This window comes from Ochotona curzoniae, unplaced genomic scaffold (genome assembly GCF_017591425.1).
Source record: "Ochotona curzoniae isolate NIBS_2020 unplaced genomic scaffold, NIBS_Ocur_1.0 scaffold_1037, whole genome shotgun sequence".
Classification (NCBI taxonomy): Eukaryota; Metazoa; Chordata; class Mammalia; order Lagomorpha; family Ochotonidae; genus Ochotona; species Ochotona curzoniae.
The window spans coordinates 13,626,788-13,651,214 of NW_024467083.1; the positions used below are offsets into that span (position 1 = coordinate 13,626,788).

Here is a 24,427-nt window from a genome sequence, read left to right on the forward strand (position 1 = left end):
CCCACTGGCGGTGGCGTAGGTCTCGCGAGACATAGTGCTTCTCGCGGGTTTTCCTTCTTACCAGAGGCCTTAGCGCGAAGCGGAAAAACAGTCGGCGGCGGCAGCTTGGCCGATGCCGCGGCGCGGGTGTGGGCTCTCTCCTTCAGGGTCCGAGGCGCCGTCCTTCCGGGTCCGAGGCGCCCTCCTTCGGCGTGTGGGTCGCCGCTGCTCCGAGGGACATGGCGGCCCCCGAGCAGCCGCTGCCCCTGTCGAGAGGATGCCTGAGCTCCGCGCTGTCCCCGCCGCGAGGCGACCGGACTCTGCTGGTGAGGCACCTGCCTGCGGAACTGACCGCCGAGGAGAAGGAGGACCTGCTCAAGTACTTCGGGGCGCAGTCGGTGCGTGTGCTGTCGGACAAGGGGCGCCTGGTGAGTGTGCCTTCGTCCCCGGGCGTCCCTGGGCCCCCGGGAGAGCAGGCGCTGGTGAGCGGGCAGCGGGCACAGTGGAGATGGGTGCCAGGCGCAGCCTTAGCCTGCTGGATTCCGACCTCTTCCCAAAACCCTAGAAATGAAAATAGTTTTGGTGTAGTTCCCCCTTGGACCTCATTCTCCGATCGTACAACTCTTCTGAATGTGGCATGCTTACGGTGATTTTAGGAATGTGTAGCGAAGGATGTCTTTAGGATTCCAGCTTCGTTGAAAAACCATTGTTAAACATTGAGCACAGTAGAGGAGAATCTGTAGTCATTTCGGTAAAATACATAACAGTATTTCTACTCAGTTGTCGACCAGCCTTTTCACCAAGGGGGAAAAGGCATCCAGACGGGATCTTTCAGGAAAGCTATTTCAGCATCGTTAAACATTTCCTAGCCTTGAACTTATACAGGTAATTTCACACTTGAGACTGTCTTAAGCGATTTTCTTTTAATTAAAGTGGTAAGAGCAGTATTTAAGTTTCTGCACAGTGCCTTTAAATTCTCCCCAGGTGATGCTAATGTGTAGCCAGGAAGGAGAAGTGGTATGTCAGAAGAAAGACTAGTTTTTGCTCGGCGCATGTATTATAGATTTTAGCAAGTACAAGTAAAAGTATCTAGTTCAGCATAAGCACACTTAATCAGTTAGTGTCACCAGAAAAATGAGAATATGCGATGTGATTAAAGCAATGTTTGATTATTACAAGAAACAATTGCTTGGTTTTTGACTGCTGCATGGTTTTGAAATTACATACAATTTATATTTAAATATAAACTTCTAGCATTGGGACTTAATAAGGGTAAATCAGACATACACAAAATCTTGAGAATAATTTCCCTGTTGAACATTTTTAAACCTTGAGCCCCATATTGTATAGTTAAGAGTTTTTTTTTTTTAGATTTTTTTAAGAGTGATATATGAGTGTTCTGGAGACTTTAAAATTTCGTATGTCTCACAGTTTGTAAAAATAAAATATTCACAGAAGATGTTTACATGTTTATGTATATAAGCATATCTGTCATCTCAAATCCTACCCAAAACATTTAAAACCACAGGACTGAAATTAATTATCAGTTACATTTACCGTCATCATTGATGAGTTAGGTAAATCATATAATGCAATGTCTAATATCTTCATGAGGACCTGAAATAATATTGGAAGTAATTTATATTTTAACTCTGTTTCAGAAACACACAGCTTTTGCTACTTTCCCTAATGAAAAAGCAGCCATAAAGGTATGATTTTCTTTTTTTATTACTAAAGTTAGCAACAATTTTCTGTTACCCAATCTTGGTATAAAAATGGGGAGTGAAGTGGAGCTTTTAGTTATTTAGATCTTTCAATAGGATTTGTGTTCTGAGTTTGCCCTATAGGCAGTAGTTTATCATTTGACAGATCTTGCCCAAAATTTACTTAGTGGTGCCTATGAATAGCAAAGCAGACTAAAATTAGTTGCATATGTGATTAAAAATAGCCTGTTGTAAACACTTAAGAGAAGCTACCCTTGTAACTGTTGGAAAGCTAAAGAGTAAAGCATTAGAATGAATATACTACCTCAGGAGTTAGGGGTCATGTGGAGATTTCATAATTGTTAAAATTACGAATTTAGAATGAGAGCAAAGAGTGAATTTAGAGTTTCCTGGCCGCCGTTGGCTTCCTGGGTGTAAGCAGAGTTGGTGGAGTTGATTTTGCCAGGGTCACATTTTGCTCCCTTCAAAGCAGCAGTCCTTAAGAGAATAATAAAGGCTTGAACACTGATGATTACAAGTATGTAACAACAGATGAAAGTTTGATAGCATTCACTGAAAAAATTGTTTTTGTATGTGATCTTTACGTTTTAAGCACAGTTCTTCTTTTTTTTTCTTTTAACTGAAGGCACTGACAAGACTTCATCAGCTGAAGCTTTTAGGTCATACTTTAGTTGTGGAATTTGCAAAAGAACAAGATCGAGTTCACTCTCCATGTCCCACTTTAGGCACTGATAAAAAAAAAAGGTATGTGGGTGCTCAAGCTTCTCCAACATGTACACTGAATCAGTTGTGGATTTACAGGATTGTTTTTAGATAAGTAAGTAAATCATTCAAAGGAAAATCATGTATTTCTCCATTAAACCTACTAACGGCATAAAACTTATTTTTATTTCTGAATAAATATTAGGAACTGCACTGTGTCGGTAGCATTAGGAATAATTAGTTGTAAGTTGGTGACAAGTATGCAAATTTTGGTGGAGGTAAGTAACCACAAATTATGATCTGTTACTTGAAATGTGTGGAACTAAGAGTGTTAAAATTTTTTTATGTGGTTTTTTTCCAGATTGGGATGGGATATTTGTGAAACCCAATGGAACTATTTTGGGAATGGGACCCAAGTCTGTAAACAAAATTGAATTTTTGTTTTAATATGCTTCATGCATGTAAGCCGGAGGTTTTTCTGTAATATTTCCCATGCATTTTTCCCCCTAAGATTTACTTATTTATATTGAAAGGCAAATTTACAGAGAGGAGAGAAAAAGTTCTTTTCTTCACTGCTTGACTCCTCACGTGTCTACAAAGGCTGGAGCAAAGCCCATTTGAAGTCAGGAACCAGGAGCCTCCTCTGGGTCTCCCACGCAGGTGCAGGGTCCCAAGGCTTTGGGCCGTCCTTGACTGCTTTTCCAGGCCACAAGCAGCCAGGATTAGAACTAGCACCTGTATGGGATCCTGGGGAGTACAAGGCAAGGAGCTTAACCACCAGGTCCCCATTACTTGCATTTTTAAAATTGTATTGGAAGACAGACAGAATTATGTGTGCCACGTAAGTAAAGCAGAAATGGAGCTAGGTCTTTGGTGTGCTGGTTTATTCTCCTACTTCCTGCACTACCTGTGCCTGGATCAGACCAAAGCCAGGAGCTTGGAATTGAGTCTTGCTCTCCCTCACTAGTGGCAGAGTCCTTAAGAACTTGATTGTGCGTTAACTGGGAGTTGCATGTAAAGCAGAGCCAGAATATGAACCCAGTCACTCCAGTATGGCTAGTAGCATTATCTTAACCTCGTGCATAAACATTGTCTTGACTGTGTGCCCACTCCATGCATTTCCATTGTGACTGCAGCCTGTGATGAGGTCAGGTGTGGAATTTTCTTATTATGACATCGTTGCTGTCCTCAAAAAGTATCTCAGAGCATTTCTGATTTCCAGGTTAGAGATTTTTCAACCAATAGCATAAAATCCTTACCTTAGCACAGGTGAAGGATCATGACTTTTGAAATGAAACACTGTATTTTATTTCCAAGTATGACCTTTTATGGTAATACAGGCTTGCTAAATTTGTTTTACACCTGTAGTTCTGAAAATGTCCCTATGGGGCCAGCATTGAGGTACAGTAGGTTTGGCCACGCCCTGTCTGTGATACTGGTAGTCCATACAGGTGCTGGTTGGTGGTCGCTGGGCTTTGAATCCAGCTCTCTGTTAATGGCTTAGGAAAGCTGCTGAAATGGCCCACATATTTAGACCCCTACATCAACATGGGAGACCAGGAGGAAGCTCCTGGCTACTGCTTCAGACTGGCCCAACTCTGGCCATTGCTGCTGTTTAGGGAGTAAACCAGTGGATGGAAGATCAGTCTCCATCTCTCCCCACCTCTGTCTCCCTCCTCTTCTCTGGAACTGTCTTTTAAAGAAAGAAATATTTAAGTAAATGTTTTGGAGAACTTGATTGCAATACAAAATCTTAGCTTTACTACAGACTTACTGAATTAGCAGCTTAAGCAGGTAAACTGAAGAAGGCCAAGGTGCCAGACATCTCTTGAGTTTCAACGAGCCCTGTAAGTGCATATCAAAGAAACAGAGTGCTGCTACTTTTTTTTTTTTTAAGAATTATTTATTTTTATTGGAAAGGCAGATATACAGAGAAGAAGATCTTCCGTCTGATGGTTCACTCCCCAAATGGCCTCAATGGCTGGAACTGAGCCAATCCGAAACCAGGAGCATCTTCCGGGTCTCCCATGGGGGTACAGAGTCCCAAGGCTTTGGGGCGTCCTTGACTGCTTTCCCAGACCACAGGCAGGGGCTGAATGGTAAGCAGGGCTGCCAGGATTAGAATAGGTACTCATATGGGATACCGGTGAGTGCTCAAGGCGAGGACTTAAGCTGCTACGCTGTCACGCTGGGCCCAGCATGTTACTTCTTATATCATGTAAATTTCTGTTTTATTTTTGTTTATGAATTATACCATTTTTAAGAACTTACTCTGAAGTTTAAATGAAAACGTAGAGTAGCTAATAAAGAACGGATTCTGTGAAAGTTATACTCTACCCCCTTTCGTTAGTGTTTAAGAAATGTTTGAAAGAACTGTTTTCATGGACCTGTTTTCATAATTTCATGTTTGTAAAGATAATTTGTTTTTTCATATGCAATTTTTCCTTTTTTTCTAAAAATAAGACTGCCTGTGATTACGTTGTAGATCTGAAGACACTGTGGAAGAAGAGAAAGAAAAGAAAGAAGTTGATTGCTTAACGATAGAGAATGGAATTGCACCAAACCATGGGTTAGAATTTCTTGTTTTAATCTTTTGGTTTTGTGGTTCTGATAATTTATTTTATAAAGGACATTTTAATACATATTATGTATTTGATTTTTTTTTTTCGTTTTATTTTGAAATACAAAGAGAGGGAGACAGATGTATAAATTCATCTGCTGATTCACTCCCCAAATGCGTTCACCAGCTAGGGTGGGGCCGGATGAGGCCAGGGCCAAGCACTCAGTCAGTGCCTCTGTGTGCGGCAGGGACCTAAGTGCTGGAGTCATTAGGTAGGGCTAGTCAGGCTGTGCTTTAGCAAGAAGCTAGAATTGGGAGCAGTGCCAGGACTCAAATCTAGACACTCAGATATGGCATGTCGGCATCCCAAGCCATCTCTTAACTACCAGATGCGTGCTCTTCATATGTGTTTTTAATTTTTTGAATAAAGTTTTTGAGCCGAGTCTGGCATTGAACAGAGGAAGCATCTGTTAACATGTTTGGAAGTGTAAGTAAGAAAAATGCTTTATTTTTCTGTAATGAAATCAATGGCAAGATTCTTTCTAAGTGTACCTGTTTGGATCTTTTAGAAACATGGTGAATCTAAGCATGCTGTATCATTTGAGTAATTTTGTATGTTATCAGGTTACTTAAAATGAATATTTATATGTTGTTATTAAATTTGCCCAACATTTAATTTTTTTAAGGCTGACATTTCCTCTGAATTCATGCCTCAAGTATATGTACCCACCACCTTCAAGCACAATCCTAGCAAACATAGTAAATGCTTTGGCAAGCGTGCCTAAATTCTATGTACAGGTAAATGAAACTTCTTTTCCTAAAAGTATGTGTTTGTGTATACGAGGTGCCTTATTGTTTGTCTTGATTGCCATCTGTAATAGTTTAAGTAATTTAATGATAAAACTATTTTAAAAGTGAAAAGATGAGTGTACTACTTTGAAGTAATGATTTTTTAGAAACTGTAGTATGAATCAATATTAGTAAATGAGCCTGTTTAGAAATGTGATTTCTGATAGTCCTGTGTTGCTTTAGCGTACATGGAGAGATCTTTAAATCAAAAGGTACAGTGAACTCTAGCACATGGCTCAAGGATTTTAAAGATAATAGCATACTACTTTGAAGTGTACAGTATGAATGATCATTTTCTTCCTTGTATTTTTTAGTGTTTCACATTCACAATAAGCAGAAAAAAAGAGATTAAAGTGTTTCTGTGGGTGTTGCTTTGTAAGAATACTTCATTCTTATTAGTGGTACTTGTTTTATCTACACAATGAACAAACATTTGGGGATATCAGGGCTAGTCTTCTGACATCCAGTGTCTTATTTTACCTTGTTCTTGTACTAGAACGACACGATGCTGCTGCATTTGAACTAAGATATTTGGTAATACTATTTCACAAGTTTTTATGTAAAATATAAGGTATGAGCTCAATCATTAATACTATGTGATTTTTAAATGCTTTACCACTTAAAGGTGCTTCATCTTATGAATAAAATGAATTTGCCCACGCCTTTTGGACCAGTTACTGCACGACCTCCTATGGTAAGAAAGTTCTTAGGACTTGTTTAATAGACAAAATTTCTTGCATGAGCGAGATTATTTAGCTTTGAAAGTGTAGAAATGTTGTGCTAACTTGTGATGCAGACTGAATAGGAACAAAGAGGAAGTCATGTGGTAATAGCGGAACTGAGGACGGAGTGTCAGGAAGGGTAGAATATGAAAAGAATACTTTGATGGTTAATAAGATCATCATTCTTTCAGTGTTTAGTTCTTTGACCCAAAACACTTGTCTGAGTTACCTAAAAGTTTTTTTCAACGTAGTTTTATTATAGATATTCACTTACAAATGACAAAAAGATGACTAATATTTTTATTAGAAGTTTTGTGCAAAGCTACCAAGTGATTTATATAGTTGACTATGTCCTTGAAATTACTTAGTGGTAATAATCTGGATAATTATTAAAACAAAATAATTTTGAGTGTTAACATAAAAATAGGAAAAATTTGCTTCAGAACTGGTTAATTTTCTCTTGTTCAAGCTTCCAACTTGTTCAATACTTGGGACAGGGCTATTAAGATTATGCTAGCTGCTCTGAAAAAAAACAAACAGAACAAAATATTGTCTTGTAATACAATAGAAGTTATTTGTTGGTTAGATCAGTTCTAAAATAAGGCAAAGGAATGTGCTCCTCTACTGTACTACTCATAAAACCTCAGTATTGGAGGTCCTCCCATCCCGCGGAAGAAATCACTCGACACTTGAGAGAGTCTCCAAGGCGCTTTATTCCGATCTTCCGATCTTCCGTTGTGAACCGTTATGACCGTTAATTCTGTTACGCTCCCCCCTCCCCCGCCAAGCCCCCCGCTTATCTGTCAAACTTGTCCAATAAGCTTAAAGATAACCAAGGCACACCAATCAGGGCAAAGGGCCAATCACAGGGCAGGAAATGGTCAGTATCCTCAACACCTCAGTTTTCTTCCCCATGCTTTTCCACATTGGTGAGGCTTCTATAATTGCAGAAATTAGGAGTATATTTAGGACTTTGGCTACAATTCAGTGGTATGATGAAATATAGCTACGGAAAACGCTTACAAGTTCAGGTCAGCTTGATGCTAAGGAAGAAGAAACAAGATTTTTGATCAGCTAATGATTTGCTAATTGCTCCCTGATTTTTTACTGAATTATCACATGAAATAATGAAAAAAAGAGTCATGTATTTATGGAAGTTTTATGTTCTATAAATGTCATAGATTACCATGGTGTTTTCATTTTGTATTTTTAATTAGTATGAAGACTATATGCCATTGCATGCACCTCTTCCACCCATGTCTCCTCACCCACCTGAGGAACCTCCTTTGCCAGATGACAATGAGGAATTATCTAGTGAAGAATCAGAATATGAAAGCAGTGATGATGAGGATCGACAGAGGTTTGTGAAGTGAAATATTTGTTCAGGTTCTAAGGAACAGATGGGATTTTTCTTGGTAGGAGATGCTCAATTCTTTTTGTAAAGTTATTAGAATCTGTCCTCAGCCGCTCTGCTAACCCCTCAAACATATACAGTAACTAGAAAGTAAATGCCAAGACCGAATGGCAATGTTTAGATTATGATTTAATTTTTTAGATTGATGGTTGTTATAAAGTATGGTTAAAGTAAACCTCATTATTTCTGAATTTATTTGTAACTTTCACATCAGTAATTGACCGTATTACTCAACCATCTTTTTGTGGGAATAAGCATTAACATTATGGTGAAAAAGTTGCTTCTTCGGTAAGGATGCTTCAACTCTCATATCCTATACTAATATCCTTGCCATGTTTTTCACAGTTTTGGGGTTTTTTGTTGTTGTTGATGACTTTGCTGTTTAAAAAGCACCCAAACAGAGTCTGAAGTCCTGTGTATTATTTCCAAGATCAAGGTTTGCTTACAGAGAAAATAAGCTTAGCTAATACTCCTTTTGGGCCAGTTGTAATGATGTTGACTGAAATATGATTTCAGTGTTTCGAACAGGCAGTATAATGCGGTGTTCTTTAATATGAACACTCAAAAAACAAGGTCATGTGTTTTGTTCAGTTGACAGGTAGTTAGGGTCTTGAAGAAATCTTTCTCTGAGAAGCCAGAATTGTGGGTGAGGCCATCTTCTGTGACAATCACAATCAGTATGGATGACAGTTAAGCTCCTGGCTGTGTGTTACCTGTTTGATTTGCTTTCAGATTTCACAAATGTTACCCTGCAAAATAAGTTATCACTGTTCATCTTTGAGCTCCTGATCTATAGAAACATAAAAATAGCTAAGCAAGAACTACATCAAAATTTCCCTATACATGTGACGCTGTGGTGCAGCTGGTCCAGCAACCACTTACAGTACTGACATCCTGTGTGATTTCTGGTTTGAATCCTGGGTGCTCCACTTCTTGCTTCATCTCCATGCTATTGTACCTGGAAAAGCAGTGTCAGATGTTCTGGTACTTGGGCCCCTGCCACCCAGATGATAGGCCCAGATAGTTGGACTACTAGCTTCTGTTTGGTCCAGCTTTGGCCATTTGTCCATTTGCGGGCTGGAGCAGCAGATGGAAGGTTTTCTCTGTGTGTTTCTATCTCTGTCTGTCTGTGGCTCCCTCCGTCTCTTTCTGTAGTACAGTCTTTCAAATAAACAAACAGATCTTTAAAAAAAAACTGCCAAACAAAAATGTCTTGAAATTTTCAGTGTTCATATTCTTACCAGCAAAAAAGTTTATTAACTATCAGTTAGCTACTTTCTGTTCTTGTTTTTTGTTTTTTTGTGTTTTGTTTTAGCCATGTTAGAGTGTAGTATTTGAAAACTTTGTTCTTAATATGGATCAGTTTAGAGCGATTATGTTCAAAATACTTTTGAATGAAACATATTAGTCCATTCTCGCTTTGGTAACTAGAATATGAATCAACAATTTTACTGTGTTATGAGATATTTGGAATGCTCTTAATAGATTTTTGAAATTATAAACTGTAAGTGCTTGGCATGAGATGCAGCAATTTTATGTAATTAATGAAGCTTATAGTGAAATAACAATTACTTAAAATTAAGTAAGTGCCTTCCAAGTAAGGTGAAAGCTGGGCAAGGCAATTTTGAGTCAAGTTATTGTAAAATTCTTTTCTTGATAATTTGGAAGTTATACTAATTTCATATAAGTATGTTCCATATAAATTATCTTATAGACCACAATCAAATTGAAACTTAGCAAAAATAATTATAAGTAAAGATGCTTCTAGATAAGGGACAGCTGTTTACTTCTCTTCTCTCCTACACAGAATGAGCAAACTAATGGAACTAGCCAACCTTCAGCCCAAAAGACCAAGAACCGTAAAGCAGCGCCACGTGAGAAAAAAACAAAAAATAAAGGATATGCTGAGTGCACCTACATCTGCTTCACACAGGTAATTTTGTTCAGAATTATTATAAGAGTATCTATTTTTTGTTGAATTTAATTCACATCATTTTTCAGTCTGGATTTTTGTTTCATATTAGTCTTATTAGATTCACCATTGGATTCTTATTTCCCAGGTCTGTAGGTATTCATAATTCTCTTAACATTTTTCCAATTTGTGGTATTGATGACTGCAAATCTTAAAATACGTTTCTTGTTGAACTTACTATCCCTTCTTTTTACCCACCATCTTCCTACCTCTTTATTTCCTTTTTTTTGTCCCTCTATTTCTCCCTCCATCCCTTCACTTTCTCACTTTTTTTAAATCTCATAGGCTTCATTTATTTTTCAATTTGTTTTATTTTCCCTGATACAGTTTTGTAGGTGTAGGGGTTTCCCCCTCTACTTCCCCTTCTTCCCTCCCTGTTCTCTGCCTCCCCTTCCCTGCTGTTTTCTCCCATTTTATTACAGTAGTATAGTGCTTTAGCAACAGTCACAAGTCCAACATTCTGCTGTTAATTTGTATCATGACATTGTACATTTAGGCAATAGATTTCATATACTTAACTGTGGTCATCTTCTGTTTGTAAGCGTATATTCACTATTAACCTCATTCATTTTTATAGTTTTACTTGTTTTTATTGTAACATAACTATTCCTAGTTTTATCTCGAAACATAAATTTCTCATCTCCAAATTTCTATCTACATATATAGATGTTTCTTAGGCACTTAAAGTATTACTGAAGGACAGAATGATTTGCTTTCCATTCAGTGTGGTTTTCTGCATTTAAAGCTTTGATAATAGCATCAACAGTTATTCATTTATATGAAATAATGTAGTTCCTCGTAATTTTATTGCCTGAAATCAAACATTTTTCACTTAAAAATACCAGATAAAAAATCACACATTTTAATGTGGATATATTCATGTCTCACCAGAATGCTTTTAAATATGTATTGTTTCTGGAGATTCTCTGCTGTATATGGTGTGTGTAATGAACCATACTTCCAAAGATTCATGCTGCCTTTTCTAGCACCTCATCACTCTGCTTTTTTGTTATTAAGAGTTGAATTATTAAGTGCTATGCCTACAGTGCAGTGAATGTTTTACCACTGTTGAGTAGGATGTAATTTGAAATAACATTTTAATGAAAATTTTATTTGCAGTTGCAAGCTAAAGTTTTAATTGTCTTTAAATAGCAATTTACATCCAGTGCTGTTACCCTCAGATGTATTTGACCAACCACAACCTGTAGGTAGCAGGAAAATTGAATTCCATATATCTACTGATATACCAGCAGCATTTAAGAAAGATTCTGAGAAGGAAGAAAATTATGAAGAAAAGAGTTGTGGTAAGAGCATTTTAATTATTTTATTTGCTGAAATTAGTTTTTTTTTGCGTATGTTAAAAGTGAAGTTTTGTGTGTATGTTTCTGTGTTTTACTATTTGTCAACTTCAATACTTGTAGCTCCTCTTGAGAACATGGAAGGATATCTGGTTCTAGCATTTTTATGTAACTAAAACTGATGCTAAATAACAGTATTTTACTGCTTGCCTAATGCTGGTAATGACCTTTAAGGTGAAATCTGGGTTTGTTTTGCTGATGTTTACACTTTGTAACACCAGGTTTCAGTCTCACCCAGCCTTTTGGAGAGGTGAGTGTTTAGCTCTTCTGCTCCCCACCCTCCCTTTTTCTTTGTAACTTTCACAAATAAATAAACCATTTTTAAAAGATCATGAATGCATCCAGGTCAGTATTATAATGACTTGTTAAACGTATTATGGTAGCAGGATCTGAGCAACTTAGACCTGATCTTTCTGTATTTTTAAATAGTTCATATAATACTATCAATTGGTCATGTCCTACTGCTAGATTTTTTTTTTCCCCTTCTTTGTAAACTATTACCCAAAAATAATTAGAATATGTATCTTTATTCATGTGTTTATATCTTAAAATTTTAACTATATTGCACCTTTACATCTTTAAAATTTATTTAGAAAAAAATAAAATGTAATTAGATCTTTTTTATTGACACAGGGTAATTATACATATATATAGATTGCAGAGTAACATGTCAATATGTGGAAATGAGATTAGAGTAATTGGCATAGCAGTCAATATTTATTGTTTCTTAACATTGAGAATGTTGAGAATCATCTCTGTAAGCTGTTGCAACCATGATAATCCTAATGTGTTGTGAAACATTAGAAGATAACTCTTCCTTTCTAATTGTACCTCTGTTCTCATTAATCATTCTCTTTCCATCCTCTTTAACATGACACAGTTTGTCTTCCAGCTATAAGAACACATGATAATTGTCTTTTTGTGCTGGAATTATTTTACTTAACATAGCATCTTGCAGTTTGTATTAATTTCTGTGATTGAGAAACACTCACTGTATGTGTACCACTTTGAGAAATGTCTACTTCTGCGTTTGTCAGCTTGATCTCTAGTTGTTTACTCTTGAGTTGTTTGGGGTTACTTGTATACTTTGGGTGTTAATCCAGTACTTCATAAATAATTTGAAAATACTTTCTCTCATTACAGAAGCTTTTCCCTTCATTCTGTTGATTGTATGCAAAAATTTTTTTTGATTTGATGAAATCCCATTTTTCAGTTGTCTTTGCCTATTCCTTTAAAGTCAAAAAATGTCTTAAAGCAGTATGCTCAAGCATTTTTGCTGATTGGAACTTTGGGGGCTTAAATCTAAGTCTTTGGTCCATTCTGAGTTTTATACATGGTAAGGAAATTTGGTTTCTTAAGCATTTAGAGATCCCATTATCTTAACAGTATTTATCAAAGAGGCTTGCCTTTTTTTTTCAGTTGGCTATAAATATATGAGTTTATTTCCGATCCACATATTGTGTTCATTGATCCATTTATTTTTAAGATTTATTTATTTATTTATTTATTTTTATTACAAAGTCAGATGTACAGAGAGGAGGAAAGACACAGGAAGATCTTGCGTCCCATGATTCACTTCCCGAGTGAGCGCAATGGCCAGTGCTGCGCAGATCCGAAGCCAGGAGTCAGGAACCTCTTCTGGGTCTCCCACACAGGTGCATGGTCCCAAAGCTTTGGGCCATCCTCGACTGCTTTCTCAGGACACAAGCAGAGAGCTGGATGGGAAGTGGAGCTGCCAGGATTAGAACTGGCGCCCATATGGGATCCCAGGCGTTAAAGACGAGGACTTTAGCTGCTAGGCCATGCTGCCAGGCCCTAGATCTGAGTTTTTGATGCATGCAATTGTTGATATAGACTTTAATACATAGGGGTTTTTTTTCTCCCCCAAGTGTGAATTTATTCCTTTGGAAGTCAGAATTGTAGATCTAGAGGATGAAACAGAGAGAGAGAGAGAGAGAGAGACAGAAATCAAGTCTCCAGCCCACCTTCTAAAATGGCTAAAACAGCAGGAATTTTAAAGTGAACAACCAGGAGCTTCTTCCAGGTTTCCCATGTCAGTAGCAGAGGCCCAATCAGTTGGGCTATTTTTGCTTTTCTCTCTTTCTTTTTTTTTTTTTTTTTTTTTTTTGTGAGATTTATTTAATTTTTTTGGAAAGCTTGGCAGATTTACAGAGAGCAGTCAGAGTTCTTCCATCCACTGGTTCACTTCTAAGTGGCTAGAATAGCTGGAGCTAAGCCTATTTGAAGCCAGGATCCAGGAGCTTCTTCCCAGTCTCCCACATAGGTGCAGGATCCCAAGGCCTTGGGCCATTCTCTACTGCTTTTCCAGACTACAAGCAGGGAGCTAGGTGTGAAGTAAAGCAGCTGGAATGTGAACTAGCACCCAAATGGGATTCCGATGCTTGCAATGTAGGGATTTAACCACTGAGCCATCACCATAAGCCCTTCTGTAGCTTTTCTCAGGTCACTAGCTGGGACCTGGATTGGAAGGGGAGCAGCTAGGACATCAACCAGCATCCACATGAGATGTCATTGTTGATGGTAGCTATGCCACATCACCAGCTCCTGTATATGTTTTAGTATGATGTATATGCATTTGTTTTAAGACATTTAAAATTTATTTTTGGTATTTTTATTGATCTGTTGCTTTTAAGAGTACATTTTGTAATATCCAAGTACTTTTAGAATTTCTTGAGCCTCTGCATTTTTAATTTTAGTCTAATATCAGAGATTCATGTTATGGTTTGTCCTTTTGTTTTGCTTTTTCTTAGTTCCTTTTTTTTTATTATTTTTGTAGTACAGTGTATAATATGAAGAGTATTCTTTGTTCTGTTTTCCCCTTTTGTTCACCTTTGTGTTTCGTGATATTCTGTATTAGTAAGATTTGGTTCCTTTCTCCGTTGTGTTTCTGCCCTGCTGCTGAGTTTTAGTTCATAACATCTATTCACTGGACTCATTAGTGCAGGTCTCCGTTACAGGGTGGCTCAGGTGCTGACCTATTCCCACAGTTTATGCTCGTTGTCGATTTATTTTTCCTTCGTTTCTGAAGGATAGCTTGCTAGGAATAATATTCTTCATTAGGACTTTAAATATATAATTGCATTTCCTCCTGACCTGTAAGATTTATTCGGAGAAGTCTGCTTTTAGTAATAGAGGTTCACTGGGTGCTTTTCTTGCCCTTTTTACAATTTGGTATGCCTCAAAGAGGATCTGTTTTGGCCTAAACTTTTAGAAATCCTTTGAGCTTCTTGAACGTGGATTCTCATGTCTTCCCAAAGACTTAGAAAGTTTTCTACACTTATTTCATTAAAACTGGTTTCCTATGCCTTTTCTTTCTAGTTTTTTTTTTTGTTGTTGTTGTTTTCTGAAGCAACTATAATATGAAAGCTGGCTTTGTTAATGACATTCTTTAATGATGTTAAGCATTTTTATCCTGTTTTTATCTGACTTAACTACAAACACCTGTTTTAACTCAGAATTTAAATATTGTTAATTGATTAGCTATTGAGTCTCCGAATTATAATTTTAATTTTATTATTTACCTGAAAAACGTGTTTGATTCTTTCTTTTTTCTTTTTTCTTTTTTTTTTTTTTTCATTTCATTTTGTCAGTTTCATAGGCTCTGGGATTCCCTCAACTCTTCCAAAAAACCCTCCTCCCGTATTGAATTCCTCCATATTGTTGCAGTAGTGCAGTTCATATCCAGTCATGATTCCTTCATTGCTGGCATGGACCGTGCAGAGAGTCCAGCATCTTAATATCCAGATAAATTCAACAGTTTCATTGGGAGACCATCCCTGGTCTGAAAGTAGGGCTGGCAGAATTTCTCCCCTCCAATGAATTGCCACAACATAACGTAGCATCAACAACAATTTACAACATCATGAAGTTAATTGACATGGTATTGAGTGACCAGTAAGTTAGAAAATGCAAGTTCTTAACCACTACTTCATTGACATTTCAGTTTTAGTTTATACACAATTGGCTGCTATACACCTTAAAATGGTTATAGGTACTATTCAGCTGTGTCGTGTCTGTTTTCATTTTTATGTCTACCACCGTCGGCCATCTTAATGCTCCCCCCAATTCTGTTTTCATGTAGTGATTTATTAACTATTTATTTATTTATTTATAATTCGGAAGGCAGAGTTACACAGAAATGGAGAGACAGAACAACCCTCCATATGTTGACCCATTCCCTAAATGGCCACAAAGACCAGTTCTTGGTTAGACTGAAACCAGGAGCTAGGAGCCTCCTCTGCATCTCCCCTGTGTGTACAGTAACCCAATTCATTTGCCAGCCTCCACTGCCTACCCATCCACCACCACCCCAGATGCATACACAGGGAGCTGAAGCAGAGCAGCAAAGACATTTGCCAGTGCCCACCTGTGGGATACTGGCATAGTACATGGCACCCCAGCTCTGTATACCACACTTACCCCCTGGTTCTTGTATGATTCTCTCTGCTAAGTTCCTCATGTATTTCATCAATTACATAATTTCACTGAATCATTTTTGTTATTGTGTGTAACTCAGGGAATTTCCCTAAAATCACTATCTTGAATTCTTTTTTCAGGTAACTCATTGATTTTCATTTGGTTGAGGTCTACTACTACTACTAGAGAGAACATGTTATCACCCCCCCCTTTTTTATGCTTCTTATGTCAGTGTTTCTGCATCTTGCAGATTAATTTCAAATGCTAGGTTTTTTAGGCTGACTCTCATTAATGAAATGTTTCCTCTGGTAATGGATGCATCTTAGAGATTGGTTGGATGTATCACTCTATTGCCTAAATAAAATAGTAACTATTGCTTCTTGAATTATATATTCTTCTCACTAAATATTTTGTGCAAATGTCTGATACCTCAGAATACACAGAAACTGAACACTGCATCCTCTACCCTCACTTTGCAGGCTTTCTGACTAGCACTATAAATCAGCCACTTCACCATTTAGCTTCAGTCTGTCCCTGTTCTTGTAGTAAAGTGCCTGGGTTTAATAGTAGTGGTAGAAACCACAAAATACTTACTGTTTTCACTTTACTTTACTTTACTTTACTTTACTTACTGTTGTGTGACATTGGGAAACTCTAATTTTAGAACTAACAGCTTACTAAATAAAAACTGTGGGAAAGGCAACCTGAAAATAGTTTTGAAAGGAGGAAATTGTAATGACTTATGCTAATGTTGGCTTCTTAGATGTACCTGCTGCTGAAGTTGATGCAGCTAATATAGGATTTGGAAAAATCTTCCCAAAGCCTAATTTGAACATCACGGAGGAAACTAAAGACGACTCTGATGAAATGCCATCAGAATGTATTTCTAGAAAGGAGTTGGAAAAAGGCAGAATTTCCAGAGAAGGTAATGTCATTACATAAACTACATATTCTGTTTTACATTCCTTTGACTCTGTAGAATCAAATCTATTTATAATCATATACTTTAGTGAAAAACTTCAAAACAGTTTTCTTATTAATGCTTACCTGATTTTACTCAGATGCCATAGAGGAGAAATTTCCCTCTTGTATAATATTTCCATTCTGTTTTTGAATTTTTTTATTATTATTCCTTAGCCGTTTGAATGGCATTGAACACAGTTCATATATCCTATAAGTCAACAAACAGTTAATGAACCATCAGAATACTATGTCTGGAATACATATATAAAGTGACTATAAGGAAAATTGGTCATCAGAAATCCATATTTAAGCTTTTTTTACCCTGATGTAATTTTTTACTGCTGAAGAATTTTAATTCTTTCAGTATATCTTGAGAAAATGTTTTGGATTTCTGGTTGATAAGTAACAATTTCTCCATAGAACTAGCAAATAAGACTTGCAACTAGAATTTTTTCACATAATTTCTAGTGGGTAACGATAGTTTACTGACAGCAGACAAATAGCTGGAAATGAATCCAGATTCCAGTGGATTTGAAGCACCTGATTATTGGATTGGAGGACCATGTTTTTACATTTGTCTATGAAATGGCTTGTGGTTTGTCAAATTCACTTAAATAATATTCAAATGTTAACACTTTTTTTTTAAACAAAGGGATCTATCTTTATTTTTTAAAGATTTATTTATTTGTATTTGAAGGGCAGTTCTACAGAAGGGGATCTTCCATGTGCTGGCTCACTCCCCAGATGGCTATAATGGCCCGAGCTGAGCTCTTCCACAGCTAGGAGCCAGAAGCTTCTGTTTGGTCTCCCACTTGAGAAAAGGAGACTGAGCAATCAGGACATCTTCCCCTGTTTTCCAAGGCCCTAACCACAGAGCCTGATCAGAAGTGGAGTAGCTGAGACAGCAGATAGAGGATTAACATGCCTTGCCACCATGCTAACCCCACAAAATAACTTATCAAAGGTCTTAAAAGTAGGTATTTAATTGAGCAGGTTTTCTCAAGCTTTAAATATTTAAGACGTATTTGATACCTCTTAATTTCTATAATTTTAACATTTGCATAGTTTTTGAAACTTGTTTTAAAAACCCCTAATTTTATTATCCTTGTTTTGTTTAAGAAATGGAAGCACTTTCAGTTTTCAGAAGTTATGAACCTGGTGAACCAAACTGTAGAATTTATGTAAAGAATTTAGCTAAACATGTTCAAGAAAAGGTAAGTTTAAGTTTATACACTGATTTTTATTTTTTAATATCTTTATTGCCTGGCTTTCTTATTTGTCTATTCTTCTTGAAATTCTAGGACCTTAAATTTATTTTTGGAAGATATGTTGACTTTTCATCAGAAGCACAACGAATCATGTAAGTACAATCCTAACTCAAATTATGTTTTTATCTGTTACAAATTAACTTTTTTCTTATTTCATTTTCTCCTTGGAGGTAAATTTGTGTGAAATATTAGTCTATTACATAAGCCATCTAGAAGAGTTGTCAAATTTCTACTGTAAATGAGTGGATGGTAAAAGTTATTATTGTAGGCTGTACCGTGCCATAACTACCTGTTGTCATTGTTAAAGTGAAAACAACCATAAACAATGCATAAATAAATAATCGTTATGGAAGCTGGCCACATGATAAATTCTAACTTTAGTCCTTAAAACGAGTTCTCAAATTTGAATATCATACAAGAATAACCTGGAGAAGAAGAACTTGGCAAAACACTTTCATAATTTCATACCCAAAGTATCTGATTTTGCTTTGCATTTCTTTTCCTTTATTTTATTATTATTATTATTATTTTGCTTATTATGTTGTTAGCAAGGCAAATCAGAAAAGGAGAGACAGAAAAATATCTTCCATCTGCTGATTCACTCCCCAAGTAGCCGCAGTATCCAGAGCCAGTCCCAAGCCAAGAGCCAGGTGCCACGTGCTTCTTCCAGGTCTCCCACATGGATACAGGGTCCCAAGACTTTAGCTCATTCTCTACTGCTTTTTCAGGCCTTACACAGAGAGCTGGGTGGGAAGTGGAGCAGCTGGGACATGAACCAGTGACCTTGTAGGATCCCAGCGCTTTAGCCATTCATGGAGCCATCACACCAGACCCTTTGCTTTGCATGTTTTACAAAGCTTTTGGTTGATGATAATTTTGCTAGCCTAATAACTATCCATTGAAAACCATTGTTTGAATGATCCAGGATATAATTTATCAGGCAAACTAGTTCAGACACTGGAGAATAACCTTTCATCTTTTGATTCGACTGCATTAAATGTTAAAGCTTTCTTTGGGAACACAAAGGATAAGAGTGAGGTTTAAATAGGAGAAAAGTTATGGAGTTAGAGTTTCATTTTTAAAATTTTTGTGTGTTAGTTCAGACATAAAAGTCTCAGTCATAAAAACTTAAAAGAGATGGAATGGAAAAGATAAAAGGAGGTTTTTAATGGAACTTACAGTGGATAAGTAATAGGTACATGTAGCACTGTCAAAGTTCTCCATTTATATTCATAGTGACAGATAATCTCTTCTTAGGATATCAACATTTCTTTGCCAATTCTGCAAAATGCTGGCTTGTGTTTTTTTCTTTATGCATATTACAAATACCAGATAATTTTTAAAAAATTTTCCAAGTAGGTTTTGAATGTAATTGGAAAATGTTAAACAATGGCTACCTTGTGAAGTAATGGAACACCGTGTCGATTCTAGTGTAAAAAAAAAAATCTGGTTTCTGTTTCTGTCACTGATTTTAGCTGTCTGCTCTGAGGTCAGTATCTGTAAATATCATTTAAAATTGATGCTTTGTGACATATGATCAGTAAGATCTCTTCCTACATGTATATTCTGTAACTGCTTACAATACATTCTGTGATCACTTGTAATTGGTTCTTGTTAGCATTTGTGCTTTTGGATGTATAGTTTGTTTTTCTCTTTAGTGAACTTGAGCAAATAACTAAATTGGCCTTGAAGAAGTAGATATGAAATAATAACAGATTAGTTTCTAGCAATATAGTCTTTAAATCATATACATGCATTTATATTAGTTAAAATAAAAACAGATACAAGCACATCATCAAAGCAGATTATTGCTTATGCAATTTTATACTAGAATATAAGATGTAATTTTAGAAGCCCTGACCAATTCTGTTTTAGCAGATAGTTTCAGCATTTTTACTTTGAAATAGATTTTAAATATTTCACATTTTCATTCATATTGTAATAATATTTATCATTCTTTGCATTGAAACTGCTGTTTTCCTTGGCTCCTAGGTTTGATATACGCTTGATGAAAGAAGGTCGTATGAAAGGTCAGGCTTTCATTGGACTTCCAAATGAGAAAGCAGCAGCAAAAGCCTTAAAGGAAGCTAATGGATATGTTCTTTATGGAAAACCCATGGTGGTTGTATCCTTTAAATCCATCTGTTCCAAAACCATTTAATTTTTGGAGGAAGTATATAGCAAGCCAGTGTCCATATAATGCTTTCAGCATCTCAGTGGATATTCTAGCTTACGTTAATCAGTTACAGTTAGACATACTTTAGCTAAGTCACATGACATTGCTATATTTTTACTGTAGCATAAAGGAACTTCAGCCTTTTGAGCTTACTGAAATCTTGTGAAGTCAATGTTTCAGGATGCAACTCAAAAGTCAATACTGGCCATACACTTAAGAGATTACCTGAGAGAAAATGCAAAATCCAAAAACAATTTGATTTAGTTTATCATTTATGTTGTAGTACAACTATTTGAGATTTTTGTGTCTGTGTGATGATTTTCTTTCTGTATCTGAGAGAAAGAACTCCCACTAGGTTCTCTTTTCAGATACCTTCAGTGGTTCCAGATGGGCCATTTTAAAGGTGGGAGCTAGGAACTCAGACCAGGTTTTCCCTGTGCGTGGCAACTATCCAACTACTGCAGCCACCATTGCTGCCTCTTAGTATGCACATTAGCAGGAAACTGGAATTGGTAGCAGAACTGTGGCCAACTGCAGGCACTCTAATATGGAATACAGGTACTAGGTGTAACTACTAAGCTCAATCCCTGTACTTCCCCAGCCTTTTAAAATTTGCATTTATTCATTTGGGAGGCAGGGAAATGAGATGCCTTTCAATTGCTAATTTGCTCTGTAAATGCCCAGGGAAACTGCATTGAGTTGGGACAGATTGAATCCTGAAGCCAGAATGCACGAACCCAGTGCCTGCCTCCTGCCTGGGTGGCAGAGACCCAAGAACTTGAGTGATCACTTGCTATACACAGTTCATGCACAGTTAGCATGAAGCTGAAATTCGGAGCAGAGCTGAGACTCAAATCTAGATATTCTCTTATGAAATTTAGGCATTTTAAATAGCATGTAATCCAGTGCAATGACTGTCCATCCCACCCTACCCATATCAAAGCCCACTCATGTCAGAATTACAGTAACCAGAATGTATCAGTAGTTAGCCATATTACTTTTGGTAATTAATAAAATTTGCAAACGAGTAAGTTAAATCATACTTCTATACTATGTTAGGAAATAATTTTTTTTTCTTTTTTAAATTATTTATTGGAGTGGCATAGAAAAAGAAAGCTTCCTTCTGATCGTTCAGTTCCCAGGTACCTGCAGAAATCTAGGCCAAAGTTGAAAGCTAAGGACTCAGTCTAGTCCCATGTTTGGATGAAAACAATCTGTTTATTAAGGTCTCATCTGACCCTACCTGGGCTGCATTAACAGGAAACAGGAGTTTAAGCAGCACCAGGCATCAAGCCTGTATGTTTGATGTGGAAGATGATGTCTTAGCTGTTAGAACAAGGAAAGTGCTTGATACTTATATGGATAAGATACTTATATGGATACTTATGTGCTGATGAAAAAAAAACCTTAATATTAAAACATTAGCAATTTGCTCGATCTGCTAGACCAAAGCAAGATTCTAAAGAAGGAAAAAGGAAATGTTAAAAATTAGTCAAGGTAAGTTGAAGAAAAAGCTTAAAAAGACAATATTAGTAGAAATAAAAGGATTGAAAGCCTGATAGTTTAGCAGTTTTGGTATCTCAAATTTTTCATGGCATACCTTGCCAGTAATTCCTGAAGTCCATTGTATATAAAATTAAGTATCGGTCACTCCTAGTTTTCTTTTTCCATCTGGAATAAAGCAGTGTTTCTTAAACTGCAGCATGCACATTGCATGGACATCACAATCGGCTACACTGCTCTCTGCCCACATCTTTGAGTTTGAATACATTAGGTGGAGACTAAGGTGACCACTTGTCCCAGTTGTCCTGAAACAGAGGAGTCTCCCAATATTAAGGACTTTCAGGTGGCAAAACAAAGAAAGCTCAAGGTAAGCTGGGACAAGTTGGTCACCCTTCGTGGCCCATGAGAATAGGCCTAACTGATAAATTTCCTACTAACAGAGAACTGGAACCACACTTGAAAACCTTCCAATGAAAACACTTAAAGAGAAATTATGTAGCTATTAAAATTCTATAGTACTGTGAATATAAAATTAATACATTCCATAACGTATGTTTTTGTGCAGTTAAGTGTGCCTTAAATAATTAGTAAAATTGACAGCATTAAGCATTTTGAGTTCTAAATTTTGTGTTGCATTATTTGATTCTAAAAAATGAATGGAATACACTTTTTTCAAATCCATCTGCCTTGTTAACTGGAGGAATATGAAATAAATTAGCCAAAATTACTCTTGGCCTGAAAAAAAAAAAAATCATGTGTATGGTTAATATTTAGTCCCTATGTAAGATGCGTAAAATATCTGTTTTCTATTGTACAGGTATAGTCAAAAGTCTTTTACTTTGGGGGGGCGGGGTCTTAACAGAGGAAAATTAGTTTGCATTTTTCATTTGGAAAAGTCATTTATTTGTAATCTAATGCTGGAGTCTAAGAAAAATTAAACTACATTTTGCTGTTCTTCTTTCAAAGCATTCCTGCGTAAATACTGCTGTAATACTCTCATACAAAGTGTATCCTTTCTTGTGGTATCCTTTTTGGGGCAAGGTTTTTTTTTTTTTCCTAGTATTGTTTTGTCCCTCTATCCATTGATCTAGATTAACATTTTTTAATACTTTATTCAAGTAAAATTTTTCTAAAATTGTGTAAATAGAGCACCTTTTTTGCTTTTTCTAGATGTTATTGAATTGTTTATGTATTGACTTTTGTTTTTCTATAATTTTCATACAAACTTAGTGAATCAGGTCAACTTTGAAAAATGTGTGCATTTGCTGTAATCATGATAATCTTTCTTCTGTTTAAGGATTTCCTAAACCTGATTCAAAAGCATCTGCTTTCTGTTAATATACAATTTAGGTGTTTTACGTAAGGTGTCAATTTTGGAGAAAAACAGCTGAATTTTGTGAATTCCGAATGAGAGTAGCATGTCACTTTTGAAGTTTATCACTGAAAGCTCCTTTAACTGTACCAACTAGAAATATCTCTGCAGGTTTTGTAAACAACCCAAAAACTAGAAAGAATAAAAAAACAGAGGGGTAAAAGACAGTATTGACTTAAGATAGCCCTTTAAAAAAATGCTTCTGATAGATAAACAAAAACAGGGGCTTTCAAACCGGTTCGTCATTGGAATCACCCAGAAGAGCAGTCAGTAAGAAGCAATAGATACTGATGCCTGATTCTCACCTCCAGGTTTTGACTTAATTTTTTCCCAGTATATGGCTGTTGGTGTGTTTTTCAAACCTGTCAAAATGATGCTAATATAACTTCCAAGGTTGAAAATCCATCAGAAAAGTGTATTTGCACAGAATAATTCTTGGACTTTGTTTATACTGACATGCTTCACTAATTTTCCAAGTATGAATGTTTGCATTTATTTTAAACTAATGAAGTTTTGGGCTTATGATTACTTTTAATTGAATTTCTATGTTTTTAGGTTTCTCTTGAATTCCCTATCTTCCAAGTGCTTTTCAGCTTGCGAAGAAATTTGCCAGGTGGACTGTGGAACTGTGCGTAACAGCTTTGAAAATGTTTTTAAAAATTAAAATCCATATTCATTTAAGTTAGCTTATTGGAGATACATGTGATTTAATGAGTTGCCCTCTATATAATAAATTATTTTCATTCCAATAAAGTAGTGTTCGTAATTTTTTATGCATTTTATGTGTGTAATTTTCTATGAAGACTCTTAAATCTGTAATTACAAAATTTCTTAAAGCAATACTTATTTTTTTAATTTTATGGTTAAAAATCATGATTTAATTATTATTTTTTATTCTTAATCTGAGTGCCTTTTTTCTGCAGTAATTTTATTTATTTTATCCAGTTTAGAAATGTTTTGATTTGACTGGTTTTATTGGGTTTTTGCTTATTTTATTTTTGCTAGTGAGGGATTTATCCTGGGTCATAAATTTTTTAGAATTAAGTAAATCAAATCTTTCATTTTTGTATCCTGTATCCTCAAAGCATTTCTCACAGTGCCACCTTCTATTTAGAATGGCTGCCCAAAAACTCAAAACATGTAAAATGTGATATGAATCCGTTTCTTGCCTTTCTTAGAATGTTGCGAAATGGAGAAGTAAGAAAATTACAAGTTAGGTATAAAATGAGAAGCATAAAATGAATCATGCCAAATGCTAATGCTGAGATATCAAGTAGATAGAAAGCATGAAAGCAGCCTAAGAAAGAACAACTAAAAGCCAAAGAAAGCGTCACAACAAGGGAAAGAATGAAGTATGTTAACCTTTCTAGTGAGTCAAAGATTTGCTCTTCATGCCCCACATTGGGACCCCTGGGCTGGTGTCAGGTG

At 36.3% G+C, this 24,427-nt stretch overlaps 1 protein-coding gene across 2 annotated transcripts; it reads left to right on the forward strand.

Moving 5' to 3' along the window:
* The first annotated feature begins 100 nt into the window (after positions 1-100).
* Positions 101-23,612, forward strand: RNPC3 (RNA binding region (RNP1, RRM) containing 3). Of its 2 annotated transcripts, none has more exons than XM_040998373.1 (15): positions 101-407; positions 1,641-1,688; positions 2,329-2,447; positions 4,891-4,974; positions 5,652-5,763; positions 6,440-6,508; positions 7,754-7,896; positions 9,758-9,883; positions 11,075-11,226; positions 16,481-16,642; positions 17,800-17,894; positions 17,982-18,040; positions 19,941-20,073; positions 21,550-21,621; positions 22,594-23,612. In XM_040998373.1, exons 1-14 carry the CDS (start codon positions 219-221, stop codon positions 21,607-21,609), a joined length of 1,551 nt encoding a protein of 516 aa, XP_040854307.1. In that variant the 5' UTR covers positions 101-218; the 3' UTR covers positions 21,610-21,621; positions 22,594-23,612. The 2 variants fall into 2 exon arrangements, with proteins under 2 accessions (XP_040854307.1, XP_040854310.1); XM_040998376.1 differs by having other exon boundaries at positions 23,555-23,612.
* Positions 23,613-24,427: the final 815 nt, after the last annotated feature.